Raw genomic sequence first — 26961 nt, forward strand, 5'->3', positions numbered from 1 at the left:
AAAGCTGTGGCAGTAATTCTCACTGCAGGGGAAAAAAATATAAAATACGTGAACTACAGCATATAAATCAATTTTGGTTTAAGGGAATTAAGAAAAACCACCACAAACTAGAAAAGCACCCAGCACCTATGGCATCTAATCAATCTTGTATTACTAGGATGGATTTGCTTTTTATTTCTTAATTCCAAAAGGTGGCTGGAGGGGCACTTGAACGGGCTGGAAATCCTCCCTGTGCTCCTCCAGCAGCTCTGGGAAAATCCTGCTGGGGGTTTTTGGGCAGGTGAGGGGCAGAGCTGAGCTTGAAGGACCTTGGGGACATGAGATGCCACCAGGGGATGTGACACAAGCAGGAGCTGGGTGTCCCCAGGGTGGAGAGGGAAAAGCTTTGGGGCATCCAGCTCTGGGGACAAGGGGACAGCTGCCCAGCAGGGGCTGACACAATTCCCAGCTTTGGGAAAATCCTGCTGGGGCTTTTTGGGCAGGTGAGCTGAGCTGATGGAGAACCCTGATGCCACCAGGAGATGTGACAGAAGCAGGAGCTGGGTGGCCCCAGGGTGGAGAGAAAATTTGGAACCTGGGAAGAGCTTTGGGTTATCCAGCAGGGTTTGACAGCTCGGGGACAAGGGGACAGCTGCCTAGCACAGGGTGACACAATTCCCAGCTCTGGAAATATCCTGCTGGGGTTTTCTGGGAGGTGAGGAGCAGAGCTGAGCTGATGGAGGTCCCATCTCACCAGGGGATGTGACCCCAGGGTGGAGAGGAAAACTGGTCGAATTTTTTTGGGGGGGGGGGCCGGGGGGGGGCCGGGGGGGAGGAAAATCGGGAGCTTGGGAAGAGCTTTGGGGAGTCCAGCAGGGTTTGACAGCTCTGGGGACAAGGGGACAGCTGCCTAGTAGGAGTTGCCACAATTCAGGCTCTGGGAAAATCCTGCTGGGATTTTTGGGAGGTGAGGAGCAGAGCTGAGCTGCTAGAAGACCCTGGGGACATGTGGTGCCACCAAGAGCTGTGTCCCCAGCATGGAGAGGAAATCTGGAGCCTGGGAAAAGCTTTGGGTTATCCAGCAGGGTTTAACAGCTCTGGGGACAAGGGGACAGCTGCCTAGCAGGGGGTGACAGACTCCACATCTCTAGGAAAATCCTGCTGGGGTTTTTTTGGGAGGTGAGGAGCAGAGCTGAGCTTGGAGGACCCTGATGCCAGCAGGGGATGTGACCCCAGGGTGGAGAGGAAAAGCTGGAGCTTGGCAAGAGCTTTGGGGCATCCAGCAGGGTTTGACAGCTCTGGGGACAAGGGGACAGCTGCCGAGCAGGGGGTGCCACCCAAGCATCCACAATTCCCAGAGGGGCAGAACAGCTGGGGGGGACAAAGAGGGGACAAGGAGGGGACAGGGAGGGAGAAGTCCTGGTGTGCTGGGGCAGGGCCATGCCTGCCCTGCCCTGGGGAGCAGGAGGGTCGGCAGGAGCAGGGACATCTGTGACAATCCTCAGCTGAGCTCTCCTCTCACCCGCAGCTGCTCAGGGCGCCTCGTTGGAGGTGGCTCCGTTGCCTTTGTTGACGTAGAAGGGGCGATAATGGGACTGCAAGGGAGAATTTGGGGCACGTCAGTCTGACCCCTTCTTTCCCCCCCCATCCACCCCCATCTCACTAATTCCTGCCTCAGCACCACGAGGAATTGGATTTCTGAATTGTTTTTGATGTTGTGGTTTATTTATTTTATTTTTACATAGTTTAATCTATAAAGTTTGTATTTTTATAATTTAAAGTTCGTGGTTTTATAATTTAAAGTTCGTGTTTTTATAATTTAATTTTAAAGATTTTAAATCAATTTAAATTCTAGATGAATTTCAATGAATTTAAATTAAATAGAATTAATTAATTTAATTCTACTAATTTACCTCTACACTTTTAATTATAAGACTTTGAAAAATATTTATCAATTAATAAAATACTATATAATAAAATGTTTCTATTTTAACTTAAAGATAGCTTATATATTTGTATTATACTATAATTTTAAATTAGTTCTGTTCTAATATATAAATATTATATAAATATTATATAAATATTATACAAATATTATATAAATATTATATAAATATTGTGAAACTATTATATAAATATTATAAGAATATTATAAAATTATTATAGAATATTATATAAGTATTATTAAAATTATTAAAATATTATAAAAATATTATAGAAATCTTATACCTGGCTGCACAATCTCCAGCCTGGCTGGGTAAATATCCCCCCACCGCTGAAGGAATAACCAGGGAATTCAGGAAAAAATGGGGGTTTTAATATCCCCTCATTACTGAAGGAATAACCATGGAATTCAGGAAAAAAATTGATGTTTTAAAGCCCAGTTTGCCTTGGGTTTGTTCTCAGGTGCAGAAGGTGGGAGAAACCCCACAGGCCACTATTGAACAGCAGGAAACACCAGAGCAAGCCCAGCCCATCTCCCTGCTCAATGTTCCCTTTTGTCGAGATCCTTTTCATTTTACGGCTCTAATTTCCAACAGAATTAAGATATGAAAGAGGGGGGCTTCATTTAAAACAGCTCCCTGGGTGTGAAAAAGACCTTCCTCCTTAACCAGCCCAGTCCTTTGTGAAAATTCATATTTACAGACCTTTTAGAATGTACATTACTTAAATACACATTTAAAGGCTGGTTTAAAAGCCAGATTATTGGCCCAACAGACCATAAAAAGCTCCTGCAGAGATACTGCAGGATGTATTTCTATTTTGGTACTTTGAAATGCTTCTATTTATCAGCTCAGTTGTTGGGTTCAGGGCTGTGTGGTGAATATTGGCTATGAAAAGGAAATGGTCGTTATAAATGTGTAACAAGGAGAGGAAGGGACACAGGGAAGGGATGGTGGGAGAAGTCACCCAGATTTTCTCTGTGGGGATTAAAGAAAAATCGCTGGGAGCACAAAGGATGTGGGTGATGATGTTTTAGAGGTCAGACCCAAGGCAGAAGGGATGGCAGAGTTTTGCTGGTTTGCCTGCAGCGCCTTCAAAGGCTCCAGGCTGGATTTCCTGGGAGAATCTGCCAAGAAACATCCCTTCCACAGGAATTCTCCTCCTGGGGAGCCTTGAAAATGGGGCAGATCCAGCTGCAGCCCTCAGTTTCTACCTGCTGTGTGTTTCCCTCAGTGTGGGAATGCTCTCTGCTCCTTACAGGTCTCACTTCCACCAAACACTAAATCGTCTCTCAAAAATCAGAAATGACAAAAAAAAAATTAAAAAACTGTTTCATTTGTGGTGGCAAAAGCTCAACAATCTCAATCCAGATCATGCAAGGCCTTAATGCAGCAGAGTGTGAATAAAACCAGATTAACTGGGCGCTCCTGAGGCAGTGCATTTGAGACCACAAGCCCTAAAAGGTCACTGCCCTGTGCCTCTTGTCATGGTCAGTGTGAAACCAGGGGCTCAGAGACGCCGTGGGCATTTCTGACCCCTCACCTGGGATCCTGCATTTGGCACTGCAGGACAGGATCACTTTGCTGTGGCTGTCTCTGGTGTCACCGACATCCACAGAGTGACACAGAGTGGGTGACAGGGAAAAGTGCTATCAGTGCCATTTTACAGCATTTGCACTGTCCCTATCTCCTGCATCATATTTTAGGCCAAAACCTTCTCAAAACGTCATTTCTGCAGCATTGATCAGAGCTGTAAAAGATGGGGGGTGTTAATCTGCATCCTGAACAGGAGCAGTGAGGTTGAAACTTTTATTTCCACATTCCCAAAGGACAGGGTGGGTGACAGGGAAAAGTGCTATCAGTACCATTTTACAGCATTTGCACTGTCCCTATTTCTGCATCGCATTTTAGGCCAAAACCTTTACAAAACATCATTTTTGCAGCATTGATCGGCGCTGGGGGTTAATCTGCATCCTGAACAGGAGCAGTGGGGCTGAAACTTTTATTTCCATGCTCCCATCCTTATTCCTGAAGCCCCCCAAGAAACAAAAAAAATAAAATTCTTCTTTTCCTTACCAATACAGACTGCTTGGAGGACGATTTCCACGTCTGCGGCGTCACCTTTGCAGACTGGTGCCTCACTATGGAAGGGTAGGCTGTGACAACACAAAACACAGCCAGTCACACACACAGCCCCTGCCACTGCCACCCCCGTGGTGTCCCCAGGGGCAGCAGCAGGACTGGAAGTGCCACCTCATTAGTATTGCATTGCTCAACGTGGAAACGCAGCCGTGCCCGGGGTGGGACACACAGACAGCCGTCGGACAGATGCCTCTGCCACCACCCAATCAGGCAGGAAGAGGCAGGAGAGAAGGGCTGGCTAATTAAAATGTCTGAGGAATGCAGAGAGGTGGAATGCAATCAGACCAATTAAATTCAGGCCGAGTCCCAAAGTCAGCATCGTGGCTCTTGCAGAGAGCACCGCAGGCTGTTTAATTAGTGCACAGAGCTGAGCCTGGGCTCCCTGCAGCTCCTCTGGCAGCTCGAGAAGCCCCGACCCCCTTCCAGCCCGCCAGGAGTGTCACAGCCAGTGTCACCATGGCCCAGCATCCCCAGTTAATCACACCTGACTCTGCTTGGCAGGTTCTGGAGCTCCTGGATCCCACCTCTGGTGGGAAGTGACAGCAGGGTGATGAGATGGTGAATGAGGGTTTAGTTTTGGTGAGGCAGCTCCTGCATATTTTTTTTTTAAGGTTGTGCTGTTTGTGTTATTTTTCAGCGATGAAACTAGAGGGGCAAATGGTGTTTTCCTCTAGAACAGTCTAAAATTCATCCCTGCCCATTACAAACAAAATTTAAAATCCCTCCACCTGTTCCTTAGATAAAACTTTCATTGTTTTTAACACTCCTTGCTGCCCTGATTCAGCGGAGTCTCTCCTGGGCAGGTGCCTCAGAGATTGGCAGTGAGGCCAAGGTGTTGCTCCAGGAAAGTAGAGCAGGACGAGGGGGTTTGGGATCTCAAATAGGACAGGAAGGAAGAGCAGGACTGGGGAGTTTGGCACCTCAAAGGTGCCAAAAGGTGTCCAGTTGGGAATATCCCTCCATCACTGAAGGAATAACCACGGAATTCAGGAAAAAAAATGGGGGTTTTTATATTCCCCCATCACTGAAGGAATAACCACAGAATTCAGGGAAAAAATGGGGGTTTAATATCCAGTTGGGAATATCCTCCTTAGAGGATAAGGTATTAATGCCTCTTATTACCAGGAAGGCAGATTAGGGGAGTTTGGCACCTCCAATGGGGCAGGAAGGCAGATTAGGGGGTTTGGCACCTCCAATGGGGCAGGAAGGCAGATTAGGGGGTTTGGCACCTCCAATGGGGCAGGAAGGCAGATTAGGGGGTTTGGCACCTCCAATGGGGCAGGAGGAAGGGGGACAGTCAGTTCCTAGTACCGGTCTTAGTGAAGAGGCTCCCATCAGACTGTTTGCTGAAGTCACCGGGCGGATTCTGTCCCACCGAGGAGAACTGAAAAGGCAGCTTAGTGCCATTGCCTACTGGAAGATAAAGAGGTTGTTGTTATTCCACAGGGCTGCAGGGGGGCAGTTCCAAACACCCCCGTGACACTGCCACGAGTCCCTTGTGCCTCTTGTCCCTTTTTTCTCTCAGGGCCAAGAGGCAGGCGAGGGCAGGCAGTTGTGTGTAGCCATGATATTTTATGAAAAATCCCTTTCCTTCAGATTTTTCCTCCTGAGAAGCTGAGAGGCCTCAGGAACAAAATGTGAACAATGGTTATCTGCTGCTGTGGAATGCAACAGGTGCATCTGTGATTGGTCTCATGTTGGTTGTTTCTAATTAATGGCCAATCACAGCCCAGCTGGCTCGGACTCTCTGTCCTAGAGCCATTTCATTCTTTTTCTATTCTTAGCCAGCCTTCTGATGAAAATCTTTCTTCTATTCTTTTAGTATAGTTTTAATATGATAAATATATATATATAAATATAATATATAAATATATAAAATACATATAAAAATATAAAAATATATTTATATAAATATATAAAAATATAAAAATATATTTATATATAAAATATATATAAAAATATAAAAATATATAAATATATAAAATACATATAAAAATATAAAAATATATTTATATAAATATATAAAATATATAAAATATATTTATGTATAATATATAAATATATATAAAACATTAAAAATATAAATATATAAAATATATATAAAACTATAAAACTATATTTATATATAAATATATAAAATATCTATAAATATATAAAAATATAAAAATATATATAAAAATATATAAAAATATAATATAATAAAATAATAAATCAATCCTTCTGAAACACAGAGTCAGATGCTGGTCTCTTCCCTCACACTCGGGCCCCTGTGAGCACTGTCACAGCTCTGTGTGGGTGTGAGGTGATGCCAGAGCTCCAGGCAGGGACCAGCCTTGCTCCTGAGAGCCCCAGAGTGCAGGTGTGGCTGGAGAGCAGCTGCCTGGGGCAGGAGGGATGACTCCAGCACTGCCCTTCCTGCCAGCACTGCAGGCTTCCTCCAAACCATCAAAGCTTCCCCTGCTGCCCTCCTCGGGGTCAGGAAGGAAGCTCGGAGATGAGAGGGACCCAGCCCTGGTGAGGTGTGGCCCTGAGTCACCAGAGCTGCCCAGGCAGGGTGGCCCTGGCTGCTTCCAGGGAGCAGGAAAGGATGGACCTTGAAGGACCTTGGAGGAATGAAGCAAAGGAGGGAAAATGGAAGGGAAAGGAAGATGGGGATCTGGGAAGAAAAGGCATGAACGTGGGCCAGGCTGTGTCCTTGAGAACACAGGATATTCCACTTGGGAATATCCCCCCATCACTGAAGGAATAACCACTGAATTCAGGAAAAAAATGGGGGTTTTAATGTCCCCCCATCAGTGAAGGAATAACCATGGAATTCAGGGGGAAAAAATGGGTGTTTCAATGTCCAGTTGAGAATATCCCTCCATCACTGAAGGAATAAGCATGGAATTCAGGAAAAAATGGGGGTTTTAATATCCCCCCCATCACTGAAGGAATAATCACAGAATTCAGGAGAAAAAGGGGGTTTTAATATCCCCCCATCATTGAAGGAATAACCATGGAATTCAGGAAAAAATGGGTTTTTAATGTCCAGTTGGGAATATCCTCCTTAGAGAACAAGGATACCTAAGAGGTATTAACACCTTTTATTAATAAAAGGTGTGACAGAACAAAGCACCTCGTGCTTCTGAGACTGGCTAGGAGTACTTGGAGTCTCCTCCTGCTTCTGCCACCACCTCCTCAGGGTGCTCTGAGTGTTCTGGGCATCTTTGCAAACTGCCTGCTGTGTTTTTGCACCTCCCTTTTCTGTGACCAAGCAGAACCAGGGGTGCCTTTCCCTGGCTGGGCTGTGTGTGGTAGCCCAGCAGGGGCTGGCTCTGGGGTTTTTAGGTGCCAGGGCAGCTGAGAGGGCAGCAGGAGAGGTGGGTTAGTGAGGCAGAAAGCTGTGGCACGGGGGGTTAGATCCTCTCAGGCTGCAGGCAGAATTACCCGTACCAAGTGTTTCCTCGGTCGCTTGGAAGGAGGAAAATTCCCATGACCGTGGGTTGAAATTGGCTGTAAAAACAAGAGCATCCAGTTCAGCAGTGGGCTCCTGACGAGGCTGTGCCTGGCACTGCTCTAGGAAAGGTCCCCACCGAGCTGGGAGCAGCCCCAGAGCAGAAATCAGGGCCCAGGCACAGAGGGGAGCCTGGGTTTTACCCCTGGGTGATGGGGAATGGGGAACAGAGAGAGAAAAGCTCTCCTCCTGCAGTGAGCAGAGCTCCCAGTGCCACAGAGCTGCAGGTTTGGGTTTGGGTACTCAATGTGAGAGCTCTGCAGGCAGAGCTTGGGGTTCAGAGCTCCACAAACAGCAGGAGACAGGAACATTTCCCTGCCCTGTGTGTGCACCAGGACAAGAACATTTCCCTGCCCTGTGTGTGTCCAGGACAAGAACATTTCCCTGCCCTTTGTGTGTACAGAACAGGAACATTTCCCTGCCCTGTGCACCAGGACAGAAACATTTCCCTGCCCTGTGTGTGCACCAGGACAGGAACATTTCCCAGGACAGAAACATTTCCCAGGACAGGAACATTTCCCAGGACGGGAACATTTCCCTGCCCTGTGCCAGGTGAGTGCTCCAGGCTCCCACCAGGACACAGACTGGTGTGTAGGGGAGGCAGTAAAGCCCTTTGAGCACCCAGTAAAGCAAAAAGAAGGATCCTTGGAGCTGCTCTGCTGCCATCCTGTGGGCTGCTTCTCTGTTTCTGTATGCACAATTCTCTCTCTGTGTGCCTGAGTCCCTCCTACTCTTCATTCAAAGATGATTTTTCCAACCTCCTCCTGGCTTTGGCCAAACTGTTTGACACATCAGGAGAAGAAACTTAGTGGGAGAGGACAGAAAGGAGCATGGAGCAGCTGGACAGATTGTTCCTCTGTCTTTGGGGCAGTGTTCAAAGTGTTTTATGCCCCTCTGCCTCGTCCTGTCATCCCTGCAAGGAAATATTGGAGCATAGAACGGTTTGGGTTGGAAAGGATCTTAAAAATCATCTCATTCCAGCCCCTGCCATGGCAGGGACACCTGGTTGCTCCAAGCCCTGTCCAACCTGGCCTTGGACACTTCTGGGGATCCAGGGGCAGCCACAGCTGCTCTGTGCTAGGGCCTCACCACCCTCACAGGAAGAATTTCTTCCTAATATCCCATCTAAACCTCCTCTCTTTCAGCTTGAAGCCATTTCCTATGAAACTCAGGAGCAGTGGAAGTCTTGAATTTAAGCAGGGTTTAAACCCAGAAGGTTCAGCTGGAATCCAAGCAGTTCCCCAGTCTGGGCTGCTGTAATTAGCACAGAGCATTCCTCAGTCCAGCAAACAGAATTTCCACTGTGGCCTGGGGCAGAATCTGCAGTGACCCAGCCTGAGAACAGGGCGTGTAGCAAAGCTGCCATGAGATATTGAAGGATTCCAAGGGTGTGACACAATGCAGAGGGTGGCCCTGGTTTTTCCCTCCTGTTTTTTGGGATTCTTGAACAAAGATGCAATCAGCTGCACTGCTGGACTTGGCTGCCACAGGGACAGGGCACAGAGAGCTCAGGAGGGGTCACTGATGATGGGTATGGTGCATTATTCATGGGGTGATCCTTGGCCAGCCAGCCTGCAAGCCAAGTGGGTCACGTCTCCTGCTTTGCCTACTGATCCATCCTGCTCTCTAATTCCCTCCTAGAATGGTTACAGCAGCTGGATCCTCCCTGAGCCCTGGCCCTGCTGGCCCATCCAGCTCAGGCAATCCTGGATCAGCTGGATCCTCCCTGAGCCCTTTCTCTGCTCCATCCCCATCCAGCACAAGCTCTGGGTGCAATCTTAGATCACCTGGATCCTCCCTGAGCCCTTTCTCTGCTCAATCCCCATCCAGCACAGGCTCTGGGTGCAATCCTGGATCAGCTGGATCCCTTCTTTTTCGCCTTCCTTTTTGCCAGGCTGGGCACTGTCCCCATCCCCGGGGATGACACTGCCTGGTGTTCCTCCCTGCCACAGCCCTTTAATGCCTTCAGGGCTGTTTCCACCTGAAAGCTCCACATTTTGGGTAGAGATAAGCTCAGCTTGTGCTGTGTTAGAATTGATTTTCAAGCTTCCCTCAGGGTTGGAAAGTTTTGGGTGCAGGGCTGAGTCTCAGCAGAACTTCCCTGAGAGCACAGGGCCTGCAAACCCTGAGGAAGGAGAGCAGAAAAACAAACCCAACTCTAAAAAAATCACCTGACAGCACAGGGCCTGGGGAAGGAGAGCAGAAAAACAAACCCAACACTAAAATGTGCCCTTGAACTTGGGAAGAGCCCTGCTGGCACAGAAATGGCAATGCCAGCCCTGCTGCAAACATCCTCAGGGAGCTGCCAGGCGTGGGCTGGGGGCAGAAAAGGGCAAATTGGCAAGCCAGACAAAGGGCTCAGTGTTGGGGTCTGGGTTATCCTCAGGAAACACCAGCACAGGGCAGGAATGTGCCCTCAGGGAGGGTCCCTGCTGCCATGTCCCTGTCCCTGCCCAGAGCAGCAGCTGGAAACACCTGGCAAACCCGGGCAGGGCTGAAATTTGGTCCCTTGTTTGGTGCCACCCTTGCTGTTCTTTTGTTCCTCACCCTGCCTGGGCTTTCAGCACGCTCAGCTCCTTGCTCTGCGTGCCAGTTTGGGAATGCCAACTGAGATTTTAGAGCTGGGTGTGTTGGAAACGTTGGTTCACTCCAAATATTCACCCTGCAGTGGCCACACTACAAGTGGGACAAGCAAATCACCAGGGCTCTTGTCAGAGCTCACAGAGGAGATTCAGACTCCTGGTTTTAGTGGTTTTTTTAAGGACACATTCCTCGCTTCTTCTGTCCTTTCACTGTTAGGAAAAATTATGTTTGGTGGTGAAAGTAAAATCTTAATGCAGCTTTCACTTGATAGCACAGAGAGATAAGCTTTGGGTGGAGAAAAACACTGATTTTATCCTGGAAACCCATGTCAAAACTCCCCTGTATTCACTCTTGGATAGAGTTCAGCTATTCCAGCTCTTCCCCATAAAATTGAGAACCTTTTCTGCCTGCTTTGAGGCAAAAGCTCTGTGACTGGAGAGAAAACGTGCAGAGGGATGGATCTGAGATGTGGAAAAGAGTAAATTTTGGGCTGGGTCATGTGAAGTTCCTTTCCTGAGGTGGAAGGCAGCCTGCCCAGCTGTGGGATGCCCTCCTTACCTTTGGGAGACAGGAACATGGAGAATCTCTTCAGGTTGTCAGGCTGGTTCCACTCGTAGTTGTTCATCATGAACCGGTGATCCCCTGGGGAGGGAGAGCAGGGCATGAATCACAGGATCACTGAATTAATCACTGAATTAATCACTGAATTAATCACAGAATCACAGAGACACAGAGACACAGAGTCACAGAATTGCAGAATCACAGAATCAGAGTCGCAGAATCACAGAGTCATAGAATCACAGAATCACAGAATCACTGAATCATAAAATCACAGAATCACAGAATTGCAGAATCACAGAATCAGAGTCGCAGAATCACAGAATCAGAATCACAGAATCACAGAATTGCAGAATCACAGAGACACACAATCACAGAATAATGAGGTTGGAAGAGACCTCTAAGATCATCGAGTCCAACCCATGCCCTGACACCTCAACCAGACTGTAGCACCCAGTGCCATGGCCAGTCTTTGTTTAAACACATCCAGAGATGGTGATTCCACCACCTCCCTGGGAAGAGCATTCCAGTGCTTTTATTATTCTTTTGGTGAAAAATTTCTTCCTAATATCCAACCTGTACCTTCCCTGCTGTAGCTTGAGCCTGTGTCCTCTGGCTCTGTCAGAGACCAACCCCACGTGTCTGCAGCTTCCCTTCAGGGAGTTGTAGAGAGCAACAAGGGCACCTCTGAGCCTCCTTTTCTCCAGGCTGAGCACCCCCAGCTCCCTCAGTGGTTCCTCACAGGGTTTGTGTTCCCAGCCCCTCTCCAGCCTTGTGTTTGAGCATCTCAACGTCCTTCCCAAGCTGAAGGGCCAGAGCTGGACACGGCACTCAGGGCTTTGGCCTCCCCAGTGCCCGGCACAGGGGCACAATGACCTCCCTGCTCCTGCTGGCCACGCCATTCCTGACCCAGGCCAGGAGCCCTTGTCCTCCTTGGCCACCTGGGCACTCTGCTGTCAACCAGCACCCCCAGGGCCAGGGAGCACGGGGATGCACTTTGGGGGTCTTCAATCCCCCTGGGGCATCTTTTGCCTGGGAGCTAAAGCAGTTCTGGAGCTGGCCAGGGTCTAAAATAAAAGGTTCCTTCAGAGGCAGAGCCCAGGTGAAGCATCCAACCTCACAGCAAACACAGGATCTTTCCAATCCAGAGGGACCTGAGGGTTGAGGCATTTTTTTTACCAAATTGATGTTGTGTGGCTAAAAATGACTCCAAAAGTTTGAGTTTGGCTCCTTTTGTGTGCTCACCCTGAGCACAGGGCTGACTGATGGAGAATTGCCACTCTTGAAAGCTCCAGAAATCACTTCTGGGAGGGTTACATGGGTTGGCTTCTCCAGTTTTTAGAGGGAGATGCTACAGCTGAGCTGCAAACAGCTCTAAACTCTTGGGCAAGGGTGGTTGGTTCTGGTTTCATGGATCAAACTTACTCCTACACAGCCTGGGTTTGGGTTTCTGACGCTGATTCACAGGAAATGAGGCTTTATCACTACACTTGCTCATAAAAACATTCTTTGGAGGCCTCTACAAGCCTATTGTTCTCTGCAAGGAATAAATTCAGTTTTCGTGTTTAAATAGCTCCACTCTTTGATTCTCAAGTCACTGAACAGACTTTTCTTTTATTTCTCCCATTTCTTTCAGTACTATTTAAGCTCCCTGATTATTTGTCTCCTCACCACACAGGTACCTGTTATGACAACTAAAAGGACATGGATTCCCTTTGGAGTCTGCTATTAAGCAGCTTTCATTCCATTAATATAATATTTCTTCCTGGGAAGTTTTTTTTACAGTGGAAGATCAAGCCAGCTGCAAATGAATTTGTTGCAGTGACTCAGGGGGAGTCTGAGTTAATAACTCCACAGTTCCTTAATGGATTTAATTCCCTGGCAGCCACTGGATGCAGAGTGCTGCCCTCTTTCATCTCTAACCGTGGCTTGGAGAAGGGAGAGCTCTGAAGCTCCTGGGACTCACCATAAATAACATTTCCTAACTTTTCATTAGGGCAGAGTCCAAGCTGAGTCCCTGGTAAAGCTCCTGGAAGCACCCAGGTTTCTGGCAGGAGTTAAAAATGGTTTTGCCGCTTGGATTCTGTGAATTTCACATAAAAACGAGGGCTTCCGGCATCTATAACATGGAGGAGACCCCAATTAAAATAATCAAGAAATAATCAGGCTTTATCCTGAGCTACCAGAAATAAGTGGCTGCAGAACCTTGCTGGGTTTTAAAAAATGCCCAAGGAAAATGCTCCAGGGTTGGCAAAACCCAGCCCAGCAGATGGAAATTCTGCACAGCTTCAGGTGAACAAAGAAAGAAAAATGCACAGAAGTGATTTTTGCATCTGTTTGTCATCTATTGATATGGAATTATTGTCAAATTTCTTGGTAAGTGTGGAGCATGTGGAGTGTTGGGAATTTATATAGGAATGTTGCAGTGATGGAAGATAAATAATGTTCAATTTCTGGTGCTACTTTAAAGGCAGGGAGAGTTTTAAAACCTGCATCTAGCTGTGCATCCTGAGCACTCTGGATCCCTGACCTTCTGAAAGGTTGGTCCAGAAGGATCTGGTCCATTTAATTCATGTCTGATGGAGAATGATGGCTCTGTAATTATTAATACAGGAGGGGTCTCCAGTAAATACTGTGAATTTGAGTGAATTATCAGCGATTTTGCAGATCTGCAGCAGAGTTCCTCAGCTCCTGTGTTGCATGAGCTGTCCTTGAGGTTATTCCTGCACCTTTTGGCCTCCCACATCCTCCTGGAATAGCAGGGTGCCACTTATCCTCATGCCACTCGCTGCTGTCCTGGTATTGGGCTTCCTCAGTGGCTGGGAGATTACATCCAGGTGAGATAACCAGGTGAGATCACCACTCATTGGCATCCCTGCTATCCCTGGAGAACCATCCAGGTGAGATAACCACTCATCCCTGCTATCCCTGGAGAACCATCCAGGTGAGATAACCACTCATTGGCATCCCTGCTATCCCTGGAGAACCATCCAGGTGAGATCACCACTGATTCCCATCCCTGCTATCCCTGGAGAACCATCCAGGTGAGATAACCACTCATCCCTGCTGTCCTTGGATAACCATCCAGGTGAGGTCACCACTCATTGGCATCCCTGCTATCCCTGGAGAACCATCCAGGTGAGATAACCACTCATCCCTGCTGTCCTTGGATAACCATCCAGGTGAGATCACCACTCATTGGCATCCCTGCTATCCCTGGAGAACCATCCAGGTGAGATAACCACTGATTCCCATCCCTGCTATCCCTGGAGAACCATCCAGGTGAGATCACGACTCATCCCTGCTCTCCTGGAGAACCATCCAGGTGAGATAACCACTGATTCCCATCCCTGCTATCCCAGGATAACCATCCAGGTGAGGTAACCTCTCATCCCTGCTGTCCTTGGAGAACCATCCAGGTGAGATCACCACTCACTCCCATTCCTGCTGCCAGAGGTCATCTCCTGGGATTAGGCAACGTGCCCAGGGTTACAAAGGTCTGGGAAGTGCAGCACAGCCCCATTGTGGTGCCCTGTCCTGATCTCAGGTGTGAGCCTGATGCAAGACAAGTCCTTTATTCACAGCTAATTGTGAGGAAGTGGGTTATAGAGTTAAAAGATTGGTTTTGCTGATGTGGTGGTGGCTGTGACCTCTCTGTTCACCTTAAAGATCACCTTAAACACCACTGAGGTGTGGGGAACAGCCTGGGTCAGGGCAGGCTGGAAAGCTGTCCCAAGTGGAACAGGGAATATTATCAGAGTCATTCCAGCTCAAGTTATAGCTGAACACCCAAATGGAGCCATTTTTTACTTGGAAAATTACATTTTCAAATATTTCCTTCTCAGTGGCAGGCGCTTGCAGAGTATTTCAGTGCTGAAACCCTGCACTTGCAATATTTGATGTCACACCAGCAAACTCCATGTGCTGACTGAGTGTACAAATGGGGTTTCAAACTTGCCATCCCACATTTCACCTGTGTGAATTCACCCTCCACTGAGCTGCCTCAGCAGATCTGTGCAGTTTCCCCTCCTGAAAAATGTCCTGCTAAACTTCCCTGCTCCAGCCTGGCAGAGGGCAGGAGGGAAGGGTGGCTGCTCTTGAGTCCACACAGGAGATGGCTGAACCCATTAAATCCTAAACATGAAACCCTGAAATGAACCAAAAATCAGGGAAGTGGGGCCAGTTTGGTGTCCTGTATGGGATATCCTAAATCCCTGGCAGTTCAGCTGATTCCATCCCCACACAGCAGTGGCAGAATAACTCTGATATTCCAGAACTCACATTCTAATAACTCTCATCTTCCAGAATTCATTCCAGCTACAGGATTTGCTTCTCCCACTTTCCCCCCAGGTCTTTGCTTGCTTTCTTCCTCACCAGGAGTGCTCACCATCCTCACCAGCCCTGACCCTGCCCTCCAGGGAAGCAGGGAGGGGAATTTTTGGGGTGTTTTACCATTCTCCATGTGGTTCCTCTCGATGAAGTTGCGGCCCAGGTCTGCCTTGCAGATCTTCTCCACGTGCCTCATGCAGACGTTGAGGAGATCATCCCTGAGCAGCCCCATGGATGGGCTCATGCTCTCCCCTTCCAGCAGCACGCTGTAGGTTGGGAGGGATGGAGGGGGCACGTAATTCCTCATCAGAGCCCCAAATTCCTGCCAGAGAAAGGGATGGCATTAATGAGGAGCATAAAGGTGTGGAGGATGAATGGGAGGGAGCTGGTTGGGGTTGGAATCCAAAAGTAGAAAGGTGTCACAGACACGTTTTATGAAAAATCCTTTCCTTAGGATTTTTTCTCCTGAGAAGCTGAGAGGCCTCAGGAACAAAATGTAAACAATGGTTATCTGCTGCTGTGGAATGCAACAGGTGGATCTGTCATTGGTCTCGTGTGGTTGTTTCTAATTAATGGCCAATCACAGCCCAGCTGTCCGGACTGCCTTGGTCAGTCACAAGTCTTTGTTATCATTTTTCTTTTTCTATTCTTAGCCAGCCTTCTGATGAAATCCTTTCTTCTATTCTTTTAGTATAGTTTTAATATAATATATATCATAAAATAATAAATCAGCCTTCTGAAACATGGAGTCAACATTCTCATCTCTTCCCTCATCCTGAGACCCCTGTGAACACGGTCACAGAAAGGGAAGCAGGGAAGGTGGGCAGGGAGATGTTCTCTCCATGGTCTGCAGCAATCCATAAAAACCAAAGGCATGTCCAAGTCCACTCCTCACCCACCAGAGCAGAGACAGCTCCAAATGTCCCTGGATGGGAACTGGTGGAGGTTCACATTGGGGCACACAAAGCACAGAGTGCTTTGGACCTGATTAGCACAGAGATCTGATAATTAGCATGCCTTGGAAAGAACAAGCAGAGCTTTGAGGATGGAATCAAGGCTGGCTGACAGGAAAAGAAGAATCAACTCCTGCAAGCAAGAGATGTTGCAGAGTGTAGAAGTTTGTTTATGTGATGATTAACACAATTATTGTAGTAAAAAATTGCCAGCCTAGAATAGTATTTAAGCACATCTAGTCCATGATAAATTTGGATTCTGATCATCACTCAGTCTCTCACCATTGCTGATAGTTCACACATGGATTGTCCTTGGGACAAATCCCATCCTCACTAGGACAAAGAGAAGGGAAATGAGGGTATATAATAATATATAAGCACATGTAGTCCACAAAAAATTTGGATTCTGATCATCACCCAGTCTTTCACCACTGCTGGTAGTTCACACATCTCACACTTCTCTGGGCTTGTCTTTGGGACAAATCCCAAAGTTCTCACAGGGACAAAGGGAAGGGAAATGAGGTCTGTGTCACCTGCAGGAAGAGCACGGAGTCGCTGATCTGGTGGATCTGCTCCCTGTTCTCCTTGTCCTCCCGCAGCAGCTTCGCCCTCTCCTCCAGCTCATCCACGATTTCCTTCACGTTCTCCGAGGCAATCTTCTCCCTCTGATCCAGGGCAGCCTTCACCTCATCCCTCTGCCTCTCCAGGTCACGGATCAGCTCCTTGAAGTGCTGGTCCACCGTGGCTTTCTCGTTGGTGGTGTAATTCTAGGTGGGGAAGGGGCACAGAGAGGAGGCAGCGGGAAAGGAGCAAGAAATAATTAAAATTCACTGAGTTCTTTGCTAACAGAGAGACACAGAGGGGGGATAAATCCAAGGATTCAGCATTTAGAGTATGGAAACTCCAGCTAGGCAAGTCTCAGCTGTGCCAAGAGAAGCAATACCTGTTCCTGCAATATTCACATGGATGCAATCCAAAAGGGCCGCTGCCTTCCCAGCGGTAAGAGCAGATCTCCAATTTCAATTCATGCACTCACAGGTGACATTTAAAAACACGCTGTCACCTTCTAAATCAGGGCTCTGGCTCCTGCATTATTTGAGGACCAAATTCCCACCATTTCAAAGGATGAAAGGTGCTGAAACTCTTTTTACAAGCCTGACCTCGAGGTGCCTCTGAAATATTCCTCAGAAGGACTGGGGATGTAACTATATTGAGAGTCAGAATTTCTAGGTCAGGTTTCCAATAATAATGATAATAATAATAATAATAATAGTAATAATAAAGGAGATGAAAAGCAGAGCTGGTGAGCCAATGTGCTTGCACCACATAAAAGGGAGAAGAATGGCTTTGCCTGTTAATATTATGCAAATTTTCTGGGGTGTCTCCAACTTGTGCTTTCACTGCTTTATTCAGTTAGGCTATAAATGAAAAAAATAATACTATGACTCTATTCCAACCCTTACCACGGTGCAAGAATTACAAAGGAGCCCTCTGTCAGCATGGAAATAAGCTGTTCCACCATAAATAAGATGTTTGCGTGGGTAAATTAATCTGCTCCTGCTGTCTTATCTCAGTTTGGGCAACCCAGAGCCCTCCTGCAGGTTATTCGTGGATTTTGTTTCTAAATCTGCCTGGCTACTGGTGATGGAAGGGCCATAAAGGACCTAAAAAAGGAGCCAGAGCAGGGAGGTGCCTTGGTTTTGTATCAGGGCTGCATCTCCCCGCAGGGAATGTCGCAAGATGACTTCAGTGGGAGTTGTTGTTTCCAAGGTTTGGCTTGGAGTTTGGGGATGAGATAAAGGCTGGGGAAGGGATGGAGTGAGGAAGGGATGGAGGGATGTGGGAGAGGAAGGGAGCAGGAATTGGGGCTGACAGGAGGGAGAGGGGAACTGGACCCCTCGAACGCACCTTGATGCGGTCCCTCTCCTTCTGCCACTTGTCCACCTCATCCTCCACCTCGATGATCTTCAGCTGCAGCTGCTCCTTCTGCAGAGACAGCTCGGTCTGTGGGGAGAGCAGAAGGGAGGAGGTGAGAGGAGAGGGAGCCTGGTGAGCTGGGGCTGAGGGTGGCCCCTTCCACCAGCCCCAGCCTGCCCTGCTGTGTCACTCTTGCACCGAGAATGACACAGGTGAGAGGCAGGACTGCAGAAAGAGCAAAGAAGGTTTTATTCAAGAGAACCGCATGGTTTTTATAGAGTGATACCATACATTCTGTTTGACTGGCTGCTTAACAAAAACACCGTCCTCACACACCATCCAAAGTAGAACAACACCACCCGCAGATTGTTTGTACTTAACAAGTTACACATCCTCACAACTCCCTGAAAGTTCTCACAAGCCACTGCGAGAAACCCCTGCTGTTTCTCTCTCTCTCTCTCTGTCCCACGGCATCCTGTCCGAGGGTGAGGTTGTGATGCTCGTATCCCCATTTGTGTGTTCTGTTTATGCTGGATATCATGTTCTGTGCCTCCAAGACTGGCTCTGAAGAGCGAATGTTTTGTTTGGGTTTTCTTATCAGCCTGGCAAGACACAGAGACAGGGCAGTACATAGTGCTGCTTTTGCTTTTTGCTTTGCTCTTGCTCTTGCTTCTGCTCACTAGTTAGTTTAGCTAAGCAGTCCAAATTTTCCCTGGACTGTTTCTCCTTTCCCTTTTTTGGACCTACTCGAACCTGCTCTGGACTGGGACCTGGGAACACCGAGAGTTTGCACCTTGTGGCTGCAGCAGCTGCCCCAGCACAGGATGGACTGAGAACAGAGCAACCACCCCCAAGAGAGACTTTCTGAATTTGTCGTCTTTTTCAGAGCTGTGACAGAGTGTTGTCACCTGGTGTTGCTCATTTTGTGTGCTGGGGGGTGCTTTGCCTGTTGAATAAACAGGTTCTTTCCACTTCTCTCCGAGGAATCATTCCTGAACAGATTGGTGTGGGTTTGCTTTCTGGAGGGGCCCCCTTTTGGAGGTTTTCTCCCAAACTTGCCCTAAACCAGGACACAAATCCACACTGCTGTGCTGAGCAGAGCAGCAGGGAGGTCCAGCTGGCATCACGTGCTGCCAGCGGGCACCGACCCAGCAGATTCAGCTCCCTCAGCAAAGCAGCAGCACCCACCTCCCAGGCTGTCTTTAATCACATGGGAGTCATGAGCTGCAGGGGAAGGGAGCTGTTTCAAAATTCAGCTGTGTGTGCAGAGCAGGGCCCAGCCCAGGGTGTGCCTGTGCAGCAATAACAGTTTTCATGTAATTACGGAATGACGTTTGACGAGTGTTGCAACAAGAGGATGATGCCTCCGGCAGGAATTCTGTTTAGACAGGATTGTGGATTAATTTGCTCTGAATTGAGAGCTTTCATGTAGCGATGGAGCTGGGGAATGCTTGGAAATAAAAAATTGAAAAGAGAAAAAAAAAAAGCCACAAAAGGAGGAGGGAAGAGGTGTAGTCAACTTGCTGGGCTGAGATCAGCAATTTCACTGGGATCATTTGCATTTTGTTGTGCAGTGGCTTCCCAGAGAAGCTCAGAGCTGAGACCTGCACAGGAATTTGTGGCAGTGCAGACCATGCACTGTTTCCCTGGGTCAACCCTGGACCTGGATGTTGTCAAAGCTTTGCCCTGTTAACTCCAGCAATCCCTCCCTGGGTCGTTCCCATTCTCCACCCCTGCCCCACAGATCCTGCCCCAGCCTTTGCTGGGACATTTCTGCATTTCATGTGTGTGCAGGTTGGTCTCAGCCGTGGCTGGAGGCAATCTGGCTGTGGGACACCCAGCCCAGAGCTGTTGAGGAATTTCAGAGCTGGCAGAAATTCCGTGTTCTGTCATGTCAGGAGAGTCCTGAGAACCTGCTGGTCATGTGGGACCGTCTGCAAAATCATTAAATTAACCCAAACCACTGAAATTCAGGCCAACAATTAGAGGCATGGATGGATAAATCCACTCTGACACTCCAGCTGTCCATCCAAGAATGCAGTGGAACATGAAAAGCTGGGGTTTTATTGCTCGGAGTTTGAGGGTTTTCAGTTCTGCACTGGAAATGAAGAGCAGGGAAGGAGCTGTGAACCAGCCCAGACAGGAGCTCTTGTCCTGATGCCAGCCAAGTGTCTGAGCAGCCTCTGGAGCTGGAATCCAGCACAGCTGCTCTGAGAGCCAACAGCCCCAGCTGTTCCAACTCAGAAAATCTCTGTTTGTGGAGGGACAATGACTGGATGGTGGTTTTGTTGCCTTATAAAACACAGGAAAAGTGGGCAGAAAAAAGGGAAATGTGCTCAGAGGTGTCTCAGGGCATCCTCACATTGTTTTTTAGGAGTTAGGAGAACACTGGCTTTCTAAATATTGCTCACACGCCCTCAGCAGTGGCCTGAACGCTGCCATGAGCTGATTCTCACCCTCTGCAGGGGCTCAGGGCACACAGGGAAGGGTTTTGTGGCACAGCTTCACCAGGAAACCCACACTGGCTTCCAGATGAAAAAATCTGCCCCGCTACTGATGGAAAGAACAAAGAGAGGAGTTTGATCCCGTAATTTTCACATTTTCAAGACAGTGACTTGGAGGAATTCCTGCTGGTTTCCACTGCCACGTGCAGGGGGAGATGTCCTGTGCATGGGGACTCTGCACAGCAGGGAAATGCAATGAGATGAAAACGGTTTAGATCCATTTATCCACTGCATTAACCAATGTGAGAAATTACACCCAAATTCCAGGGATTTCCTTGAGCCACAGAGCTGCATCCAGGTGGCATTGATTGCTTGTGAAGTGAAAAGCTCATCCCCAGAGCAATTATTTCCCTCCTCATCCCCAAAAATCAGGACATCCTTATAAGAATGGGAGTAAAATCCTACACAGAAAGACTGGGAGGAATTTTTTGGGGAAGAGCAGAACTTTCACAGCCACGTAGACACTCCCAAACTCAAGGGATTTGCAGAGAAAATGACAGGAAAAAAAAAATCAGGTGATGGCTGGAAGGTGGTGATAACAATATTATGCTTTTATGGTCCTTTTTAATTAGGATGGGTCTCCAAGGAATTTTGGGAAGTATGATTTGTAAAAGTGCTCGTGACTCCCAGCAGTTCAAACACCCCCCAGAAAGGTGGTGTGGGATGGAACAGCCACTTAAGAGCAGAGGCACGCAGCAATTTGGAGCAGGTTTATGACTTGCAAATGGAAATTACAGAGATGGTCCCAATGGCCAGGATGCAAATCCCACACTCAGCCAGATCTGGCAAAGGGGAAACACCAGCACAGACTGCAGCAGGGGCAGGGGAGGTGAAGGGAGGTGTGCTGAAATTACATAAATTAGTGCATGAAATTTCATAAATACTACCAAAAAAAATACCCTAAACATAGGAAAAAATGTTAAAGAGGTGCAGGGAGAGTCTGGAATTGTGGAAAAACTGGTGGCATGGGCAGAAGGGTTCAGGAAGGGTGCTCTGGAGGTGGAGCACAACACCAAGGGGTCAGGAGGTGATTTCCTGATGGATTTAAGACCTTTTTTTCTGTTTGGAAGGTTGCTTTGGCTGCCCATGTGTATCACAGATAAACAGTCACGGAATGGGGGCCACAGGGGTTAGGGACAGGCAGTGCCACAGCTTCACTCCCCAAGAGAAAACTCCCATCTGTCTTCACATTTCTCAGATTTTCCAAGGTCAGAAATCCTTGATGGACCCTCTAGAACAAATCTATTGGAGGATTTGGGGTTCAGGAGATGCTAATGAGAGATAAAACAGCAACAGCCCCATGGTGGGGGTCCCTCCAGAGCAGAAATAACAGGAACAGTGGGGGGAAAGCCAGGAAATCCAGATTTGGACAATTTTTTGAGCACAGCAAGCTGAGAAATGAAGGCACTGAGAACCTGCATGCTCAGATTGGATCCCCTATTAGAGCCTCAGCTAATTAGGGCAGCTAATAGGCTTCAGTGAAAGTTCAGAGTGTACATCCAAGGAGCTGAACCCAGCCCTGGTGCTGTGGAGGAGCTGCAGATGGGAGATTACAGAGCACGATGATGCAAGTGCTTTGTGCAAGGAGGCAGCAGCAGCACAAGCAGCATCATGCCCTGAGCACCCTGGGAACAGCCCTGTGTCCCCAGCCTGGCAGAGCTCTGCTAATTAACCAAGGCAGAGCTGCACAAGTGCTGCTCCAGCTCATTGTCCCATTGCAGGGCCAGGAAACTCAGGGGGATGTTTGGGACATGATTCCTGCTGGGGGCACAACTGCATTTTCCCATCCCAGTTTCTGTTAAGCAGAGAGGGCTGAAACCCCTGAAAGCTCTGCCAGCATCCCCTAAAATGCCACTGGAAAAGCTGAGTCCTTGGAGAGAATTCCTTGCTTGCAAACAAGTGGATTTTGCCTGGATTCTGTCCTCAGCACAGAGGATTAATGCAGAATTCAGGCAAACAGACAAATTTACTCTGATTTCCAGCTGGGAAGAGTTGTCCTTCCTGCAGGAAACTCTGGGGACAGAACATCTATTTTGAGCTGTGTCCACAGAGCTGGTGTGGGTAAAACCTCACAGCCACGCTGAAGGCCCCCAAGCCCTTCCAAGGTTTAATTTTGTTTGCTCTCTGCTCAGTGACAGTGATGCAGGGATGGGAACCCCTCTGGATCCATCTCTGCGGATGGTTTTCTTCAAAGCCTGGCTCAGCCTTTGTAAAAAAAACCCTTTTCAAAGCAGCTCTGTGGGAAGGAGGAACACCCAGCTCCCCTTCCTGTACCCACAGCGAACTTTGCTTTAAAAGATAAAGAATTAGAGCGAAAAACAACCAGATCAAAGTGGTTTTTCAGCAGAGCTGACCTGGCATGCTGAGCACCAAGGCTGGAGCTGGAAGGCAATGCCAGGTTATTTCCAGCTCTGGGACTGGCAGGCAGAGGTGAAGCTGTCTCCTTTGGAGAGCAGCCCTGTAAAACAGGTTTGGGATGAAGGATCCCCTTTCAGAATGAAGGATGCTGGCTCCAAGGGGGGGCTTTGCTGATAAATCAGGGCTTTATTGGCCTGTACAAGCAGCTGTGGAGCATTCTCACTTTTCAGGTGCGAGTTGTTATTCCCCAGCCTCACAGATTTTTTTTTCCTGGCTTGTTTTGGTTTTTTTTGTACTGGTTCTGGTGCAAACTGTTACTTTTCCTTTAAACCTGCAGCAGGAAATGAATGCAAAGTGGATCTGGGGAGAGCATTAAAGGTTTGCTGGGTAAAATAGGCAAATAGCACTGGGTGGGAAGTCAGGACAAATGTCTGTGTCTGAGTCCCTTTGCCTTTCTCTCACTTGTGTCTGCTCAGCAGGAACAGGGGGTGAGTGACTCTCACCCCAGGCTCCTGAAAAGTGGAAGATGCTGCTGTGTTCTCTGTCTGGGACAGAGATATCAGCCTTTGCACTGCCCTAACTATAGGTGTCTGTTCTGGCTTGTTTGCATTCCTCTCCTCTGTCTGCTCCGTGAGACAAGCAGCGTTTCCTAATTCCTTTCCCAGCTCTAAAGCGCAGCCCCTCTCCTCCCTACAGCAAAGCCAGGCTGAAATCTGCATTAATTCTGCAGACCCGAAGGGCAGATGCCCCTAAACCAAGCTTATTCTGTGACACTTTTGTGCCACCAAATCACCGAGCTCCCAGGTTGGCAGTGCAGCAAAACAAACCCCAGCTCTGGAACCCTCCCCAGTTCTGGAGCCACACAGCAGCCAGGGATGAGGAAATCCTCGCAGATAAATTCTGGACACCCAGCAAGGTGTGAAAGGCTCTGTCAGGACACACAGCTTTGCTCTGGTCAGCACTTCAGTGGCACAAGATTTGGAGGTTTTAAAGTGAACAAGCTCTGTCAGGACACAGCTTTGTTCCAGTGGCAGGATGGATCTGGAGGTTTTAAAGCGAAAAGCTCTGTCAGGACACAGCTTTGTTCCAGTGGCAGGATGGATCTGGAGGTTTTAAAGCTCCTCTGGAGCTGCTGGGATGCCAGGCTGGGAGAACAGGGCAGGGATAGGGTGACCTGGTGTGAGGTTGTGGCTTCTCCCTTCCAAAAGGGCAGCAGCACCAGGCGCCCTCCCAGTTTGTGGTCACAAATTCCAGCTGGGCTGATGTGATAAGGAGAGGTGTCACACACCAGGGGCTTGGAAATATTCATTGCTCTTTGTGGCTCCTGCTGAGGCTCCACCTCTGGTGAATAAACCAGGGGTGGGAACAAACATTTGTAGGCAACAGCTTTGCTGCTAATTGTTTTTGTCTGAGTGAATGCTCGCTCGAGTTACAACACGATCAAACTCTGTCAGGAGAAACTCACACATGGGCATGATTCATGTTGATAAATCCTAAATCCTCTAGGCTGAGTAGCAGCAGAGCTGAAGGTGGCACAAGGACTCAGAGACAGGAATCAAACAGCATTTAAATCCCATTCTCTGCTCATGCATGGCTGTGCCTTTAAAATCAAGGTGCTGGAGGTGTCTCCAGCCACAGGAGGAAGGATCTGAGCAGCTTTGCTTCCTCAGGAAGCAGCTGCTCACCTCGTTCCAGGCAGGAATCGGACACCTTGGCAGACACCAGGCACAGCTTTATGTCAGGGCTGACATCAAAACCACGAGGACGGGCAATTATGGAACAAACAGCAGGCTGGCAGCCCTGCAGGAATTTGGGAAAGGCTGTCTGAGACGGGGAAAAGGCTTTGTCTGGTTTCAGCAGGGCTGCCAGCTGGAGATGACATGGCAAGAAAAGACCAGAGAAGCCAGAGATAAGCTCTACACAAGATGCTCTTTCAGCCTGATGAGGTAAATCTTCCCAGCTCCTTGGGAAGAGTAGAATTGTTCTTCCCATGAAGGGAACTCAAGGATTTCGCACAGCAGGTACCTGTGTCTGCCTGGTCACCACATCACAGCACTGGTTTGGGGTTTAGGAGATCTTAGTGCCCTTCCTGCTTCTGACTGTGTGACTCCAGGCACCTGGTTTTATGTAATTAATATTTTACAACTCTCTTTATTGGCATCTCCCCTGTCCTGTCTGCTTAGAAAGTTTCTTCCTTTTACCACGGGGATGTGCAGCAACAAACGTGGTGAGACCCTGGTTTTTTTGCTAGAACAAGTGAAATCCTCCTCATCCACCCAGAAAGCAAACAACAGGAAGCTTTGAGCAAACAAAGGTAAAAGACATTTCATTAGTGAAATCTCCCTGGATGTCCATCCTCTGAACCTGTTGTAGTAACACTTCAGGGGAAATGATCAGGTTTTGTGCTTGCACCAGGGTTTGTTTTTTTTTTCCTCCATCTAAACTTCAAAAGATTTTTTCCATAGGTGTGGCTCAACAGAAAAGAAAAAAAAAAACAACAAAACCTAATCTCACTCTAATGAGCTGAGATAGCAATTTTCAATAGTTATTAGTACCCATGAGTAACTTTAGCAGCCGCTGATTTGACAATTTGCATTCTGGAGGTGCTGACCCTGAGCAGTGCCCACCTTTCTGTGGGCAACACCACACAAACACTGTCAAAACTCAAGAAAAATTTTAAAACCTTGGCATTTAGGGCTTTGATTCAGCCTCTGCTAGAAGTCAGGTGTGCTGGCAGCCAGGCTCTCCATCCCTAAATGCAGCTTGGAGCCCAACCCCAGCTCTGTGCTGCTGCAGCCAGGATCAGGAGAACACCAATCCCATGGAAACAGCAGCCAGGAAATATCAGTATCCACTAAACACTTCCCACCAGCAGTCAGGAAATATCAGTATCCACTAAACACTTCCCACCAGCACCACTGCATCCAGGATTCCACCCCAAAAATGACCTGGGAGCAGGGGAGCAAAGGCTGTGCTGTGACATCTGCAGGCTGCTGGGAGCTTAAGGAATGAAAGGAGGAATGAAAGGAGGAATGAAAGGAGAATAAAATTACCTCTTTGCCCGCCTTCTCGATCTCCACTGTCACCGTGCTGTGGTTCTTGTGCTCCTGGAACATGCAGAGGTAGCAGATGCACATCTGGTCTGTCTGGCAGAACAGCTCCATGGTCTTGCCATGCACGGGGCACTTTCTGGCTTCGAAGTCCCTGATGGGGTCCAGCAGCTGGTGGTCCCGGAACGCCGCTCCCTCCAGGTGGGGCTTGAGGTGCAGCTCGCAGAAGGAGGCCTGGCACACCAGGCAGGATTTGACAGCCTTCTGCTTGTTGTCGATGCAGGAGTCGCAGAGAACGTCCTCCAGCTTCACGCGGGGCCGCGAGCCCGCCTCTCGCTCGGCCTTGTTGAAGGGTCTCCTCAGGTCCCCCGTCTCCACCAGGGGCAGGGAGGATTTCTTCAGGTCCCCCGTGGAGAACAGGGACTTCCTCCCTTCCCCGTCAGCGGGCAGGAAGCTCTTTTTGGAATCCAAGGAGAACAGGGACTTCCTGAGGTCGCCCTTCTCCGGGAAGTTGAGGCCTGGTCTCCTCATGTCTCCGATCTGGCCGCTGTTGAACTGCATCTTCTTGGAGTCGGCCGAGTCCATGCTGAAGTAGGTTGACCTCTTCTCGTCGGATGACTCCACAAACTGAATGATGGGCCTCTTCCAGTCACTCCCAGAGAAGAGGGAGCTCTTGATCTGCCCTGTCTCCAACGCAGCGCCGCCCGTGCCTTTTATAGCTTCTTTCTCGCCTCCGCCAGGGCTCGTGGCCTTCTTGGCCTCCTCTTCTTTTTTGGGGGTAGTTGGGCTCTTCACGTCCTCGGGCTTGCTGGCGGTGCCGTTTGTCCTGGCTGCACTCCCCGTTTCCATGGCCTAAACAGGGCTTTTTAGGGGTTTCTCTGCTCGCTCTCTGCTCCAGCTCCCGGCTCTCAGCCCCCTCCAAGGCAGGCAGGCTCTGCCTGGTGCTGCTCCCAGCCAGGAATGGCTCTGGAATGCTGAATTCGGGGAACCTTCCTGCCCCGGTGACGCAGCCCGAGCTCCCGAGGAGGAGCAGCGCGCCCGGATCGCGCCCAGGTGGATGCAGGGGGAAAGAAAGGAGGAAAGGAAGGAGCAGACGTGGAGGGATCAGAAGAGCTCCAGCTGTGCAGTTAATTATACAAGGCAGTCCAC

At 48.6% G+C, this 26961-nt stretch overlaps 1 protein-coding gene across 4 annotated transcripts; it reads right to left on the minus strand.

Annotated features, from left to right (window-relative positions):
• Positions 1 to 819: 819 nt before the first annotated feature.
• Positions 820 to 26961, minus strand: TRIM29 (tripartite motif containing 29). Of its 4 annotated transcripts, none has more exons than XM_030965032.1 (9): positions 25816 to 26961; positions 17892 to 17987; positions 16517 to 16750; positions 15154 to 15352; positions 10702 to 10785; positions 7500 to 7559; positions 5376 to 5477; positions 3999 to 4078; positions 820 to 1574 (listed from the first exon to the last, which is right to left on the minus strand). In XM_030965032.1, the coding sequence occupies exons 1-9, from the start codon at positions 26659 to 26661 to the stop codon at positions 1512 to 1514; spliced, it is 1764 nt and encodes a 587-aa protein (XP_030820892.1). In that variant the 5' UTR covers positions 26662 to 26961; the 3' UTR covers positions 820 to 1511. The 4 variants fall into 4 exon arrangements, with proteins under 4 accessions (XP_030820892.1, XP_030820893.1, XP_030820895.1 ...); XM_030965033.1 differs by having other exon boundaries at positions 5376 to 5474; positions 25816 to 26661; XM_030965035.1 differs by lacking the exon at positions 7500 to 7559 and having other exon boundaries at positions 5376 to 5474.

The sequence above is a fragment of the Camarhynchus parvulus genome, chromosome 24, assembly GCF_901933205.1.
Source record: "Camarhynchus parvulus chromosome 24, STF_HiC, whole genome shotgun sequence".
NCBI lineage: Eukaryota > Metazoa > Chordata > Aves > Passeriformes > Thraupidae > Camarhynchus > Camarhynchus parvulus.

What these genes read in the sequence shown, in the direction of transcription:
- TRIM29 (XM_030965032.1), bottom strand. Translation starts at nt 26,661, where the DNA reads ATGGAAACGGGGAGTGCAGCCAGGACAAACGGCACCGCCAGCAAGCCC. An exon ending in AGGAGAGGGACCGCATCAAG is followed by an intron (nt 16,751 to 17,891) that starts GTGCGTTCGAGG and finishes TTCCCCACCTAG; the next exon opens with AATTACACCACCAACGAGAA. An exon ending in CCTCCAAGCAGTCTGTATTG is followed by an intron (nt 1,575 to 3,998) that starts GTAAGGAAAAGA and finishes TCTCCCTTGCAG; the next exon opens with TCCCATTATCGCCCCTTCTA.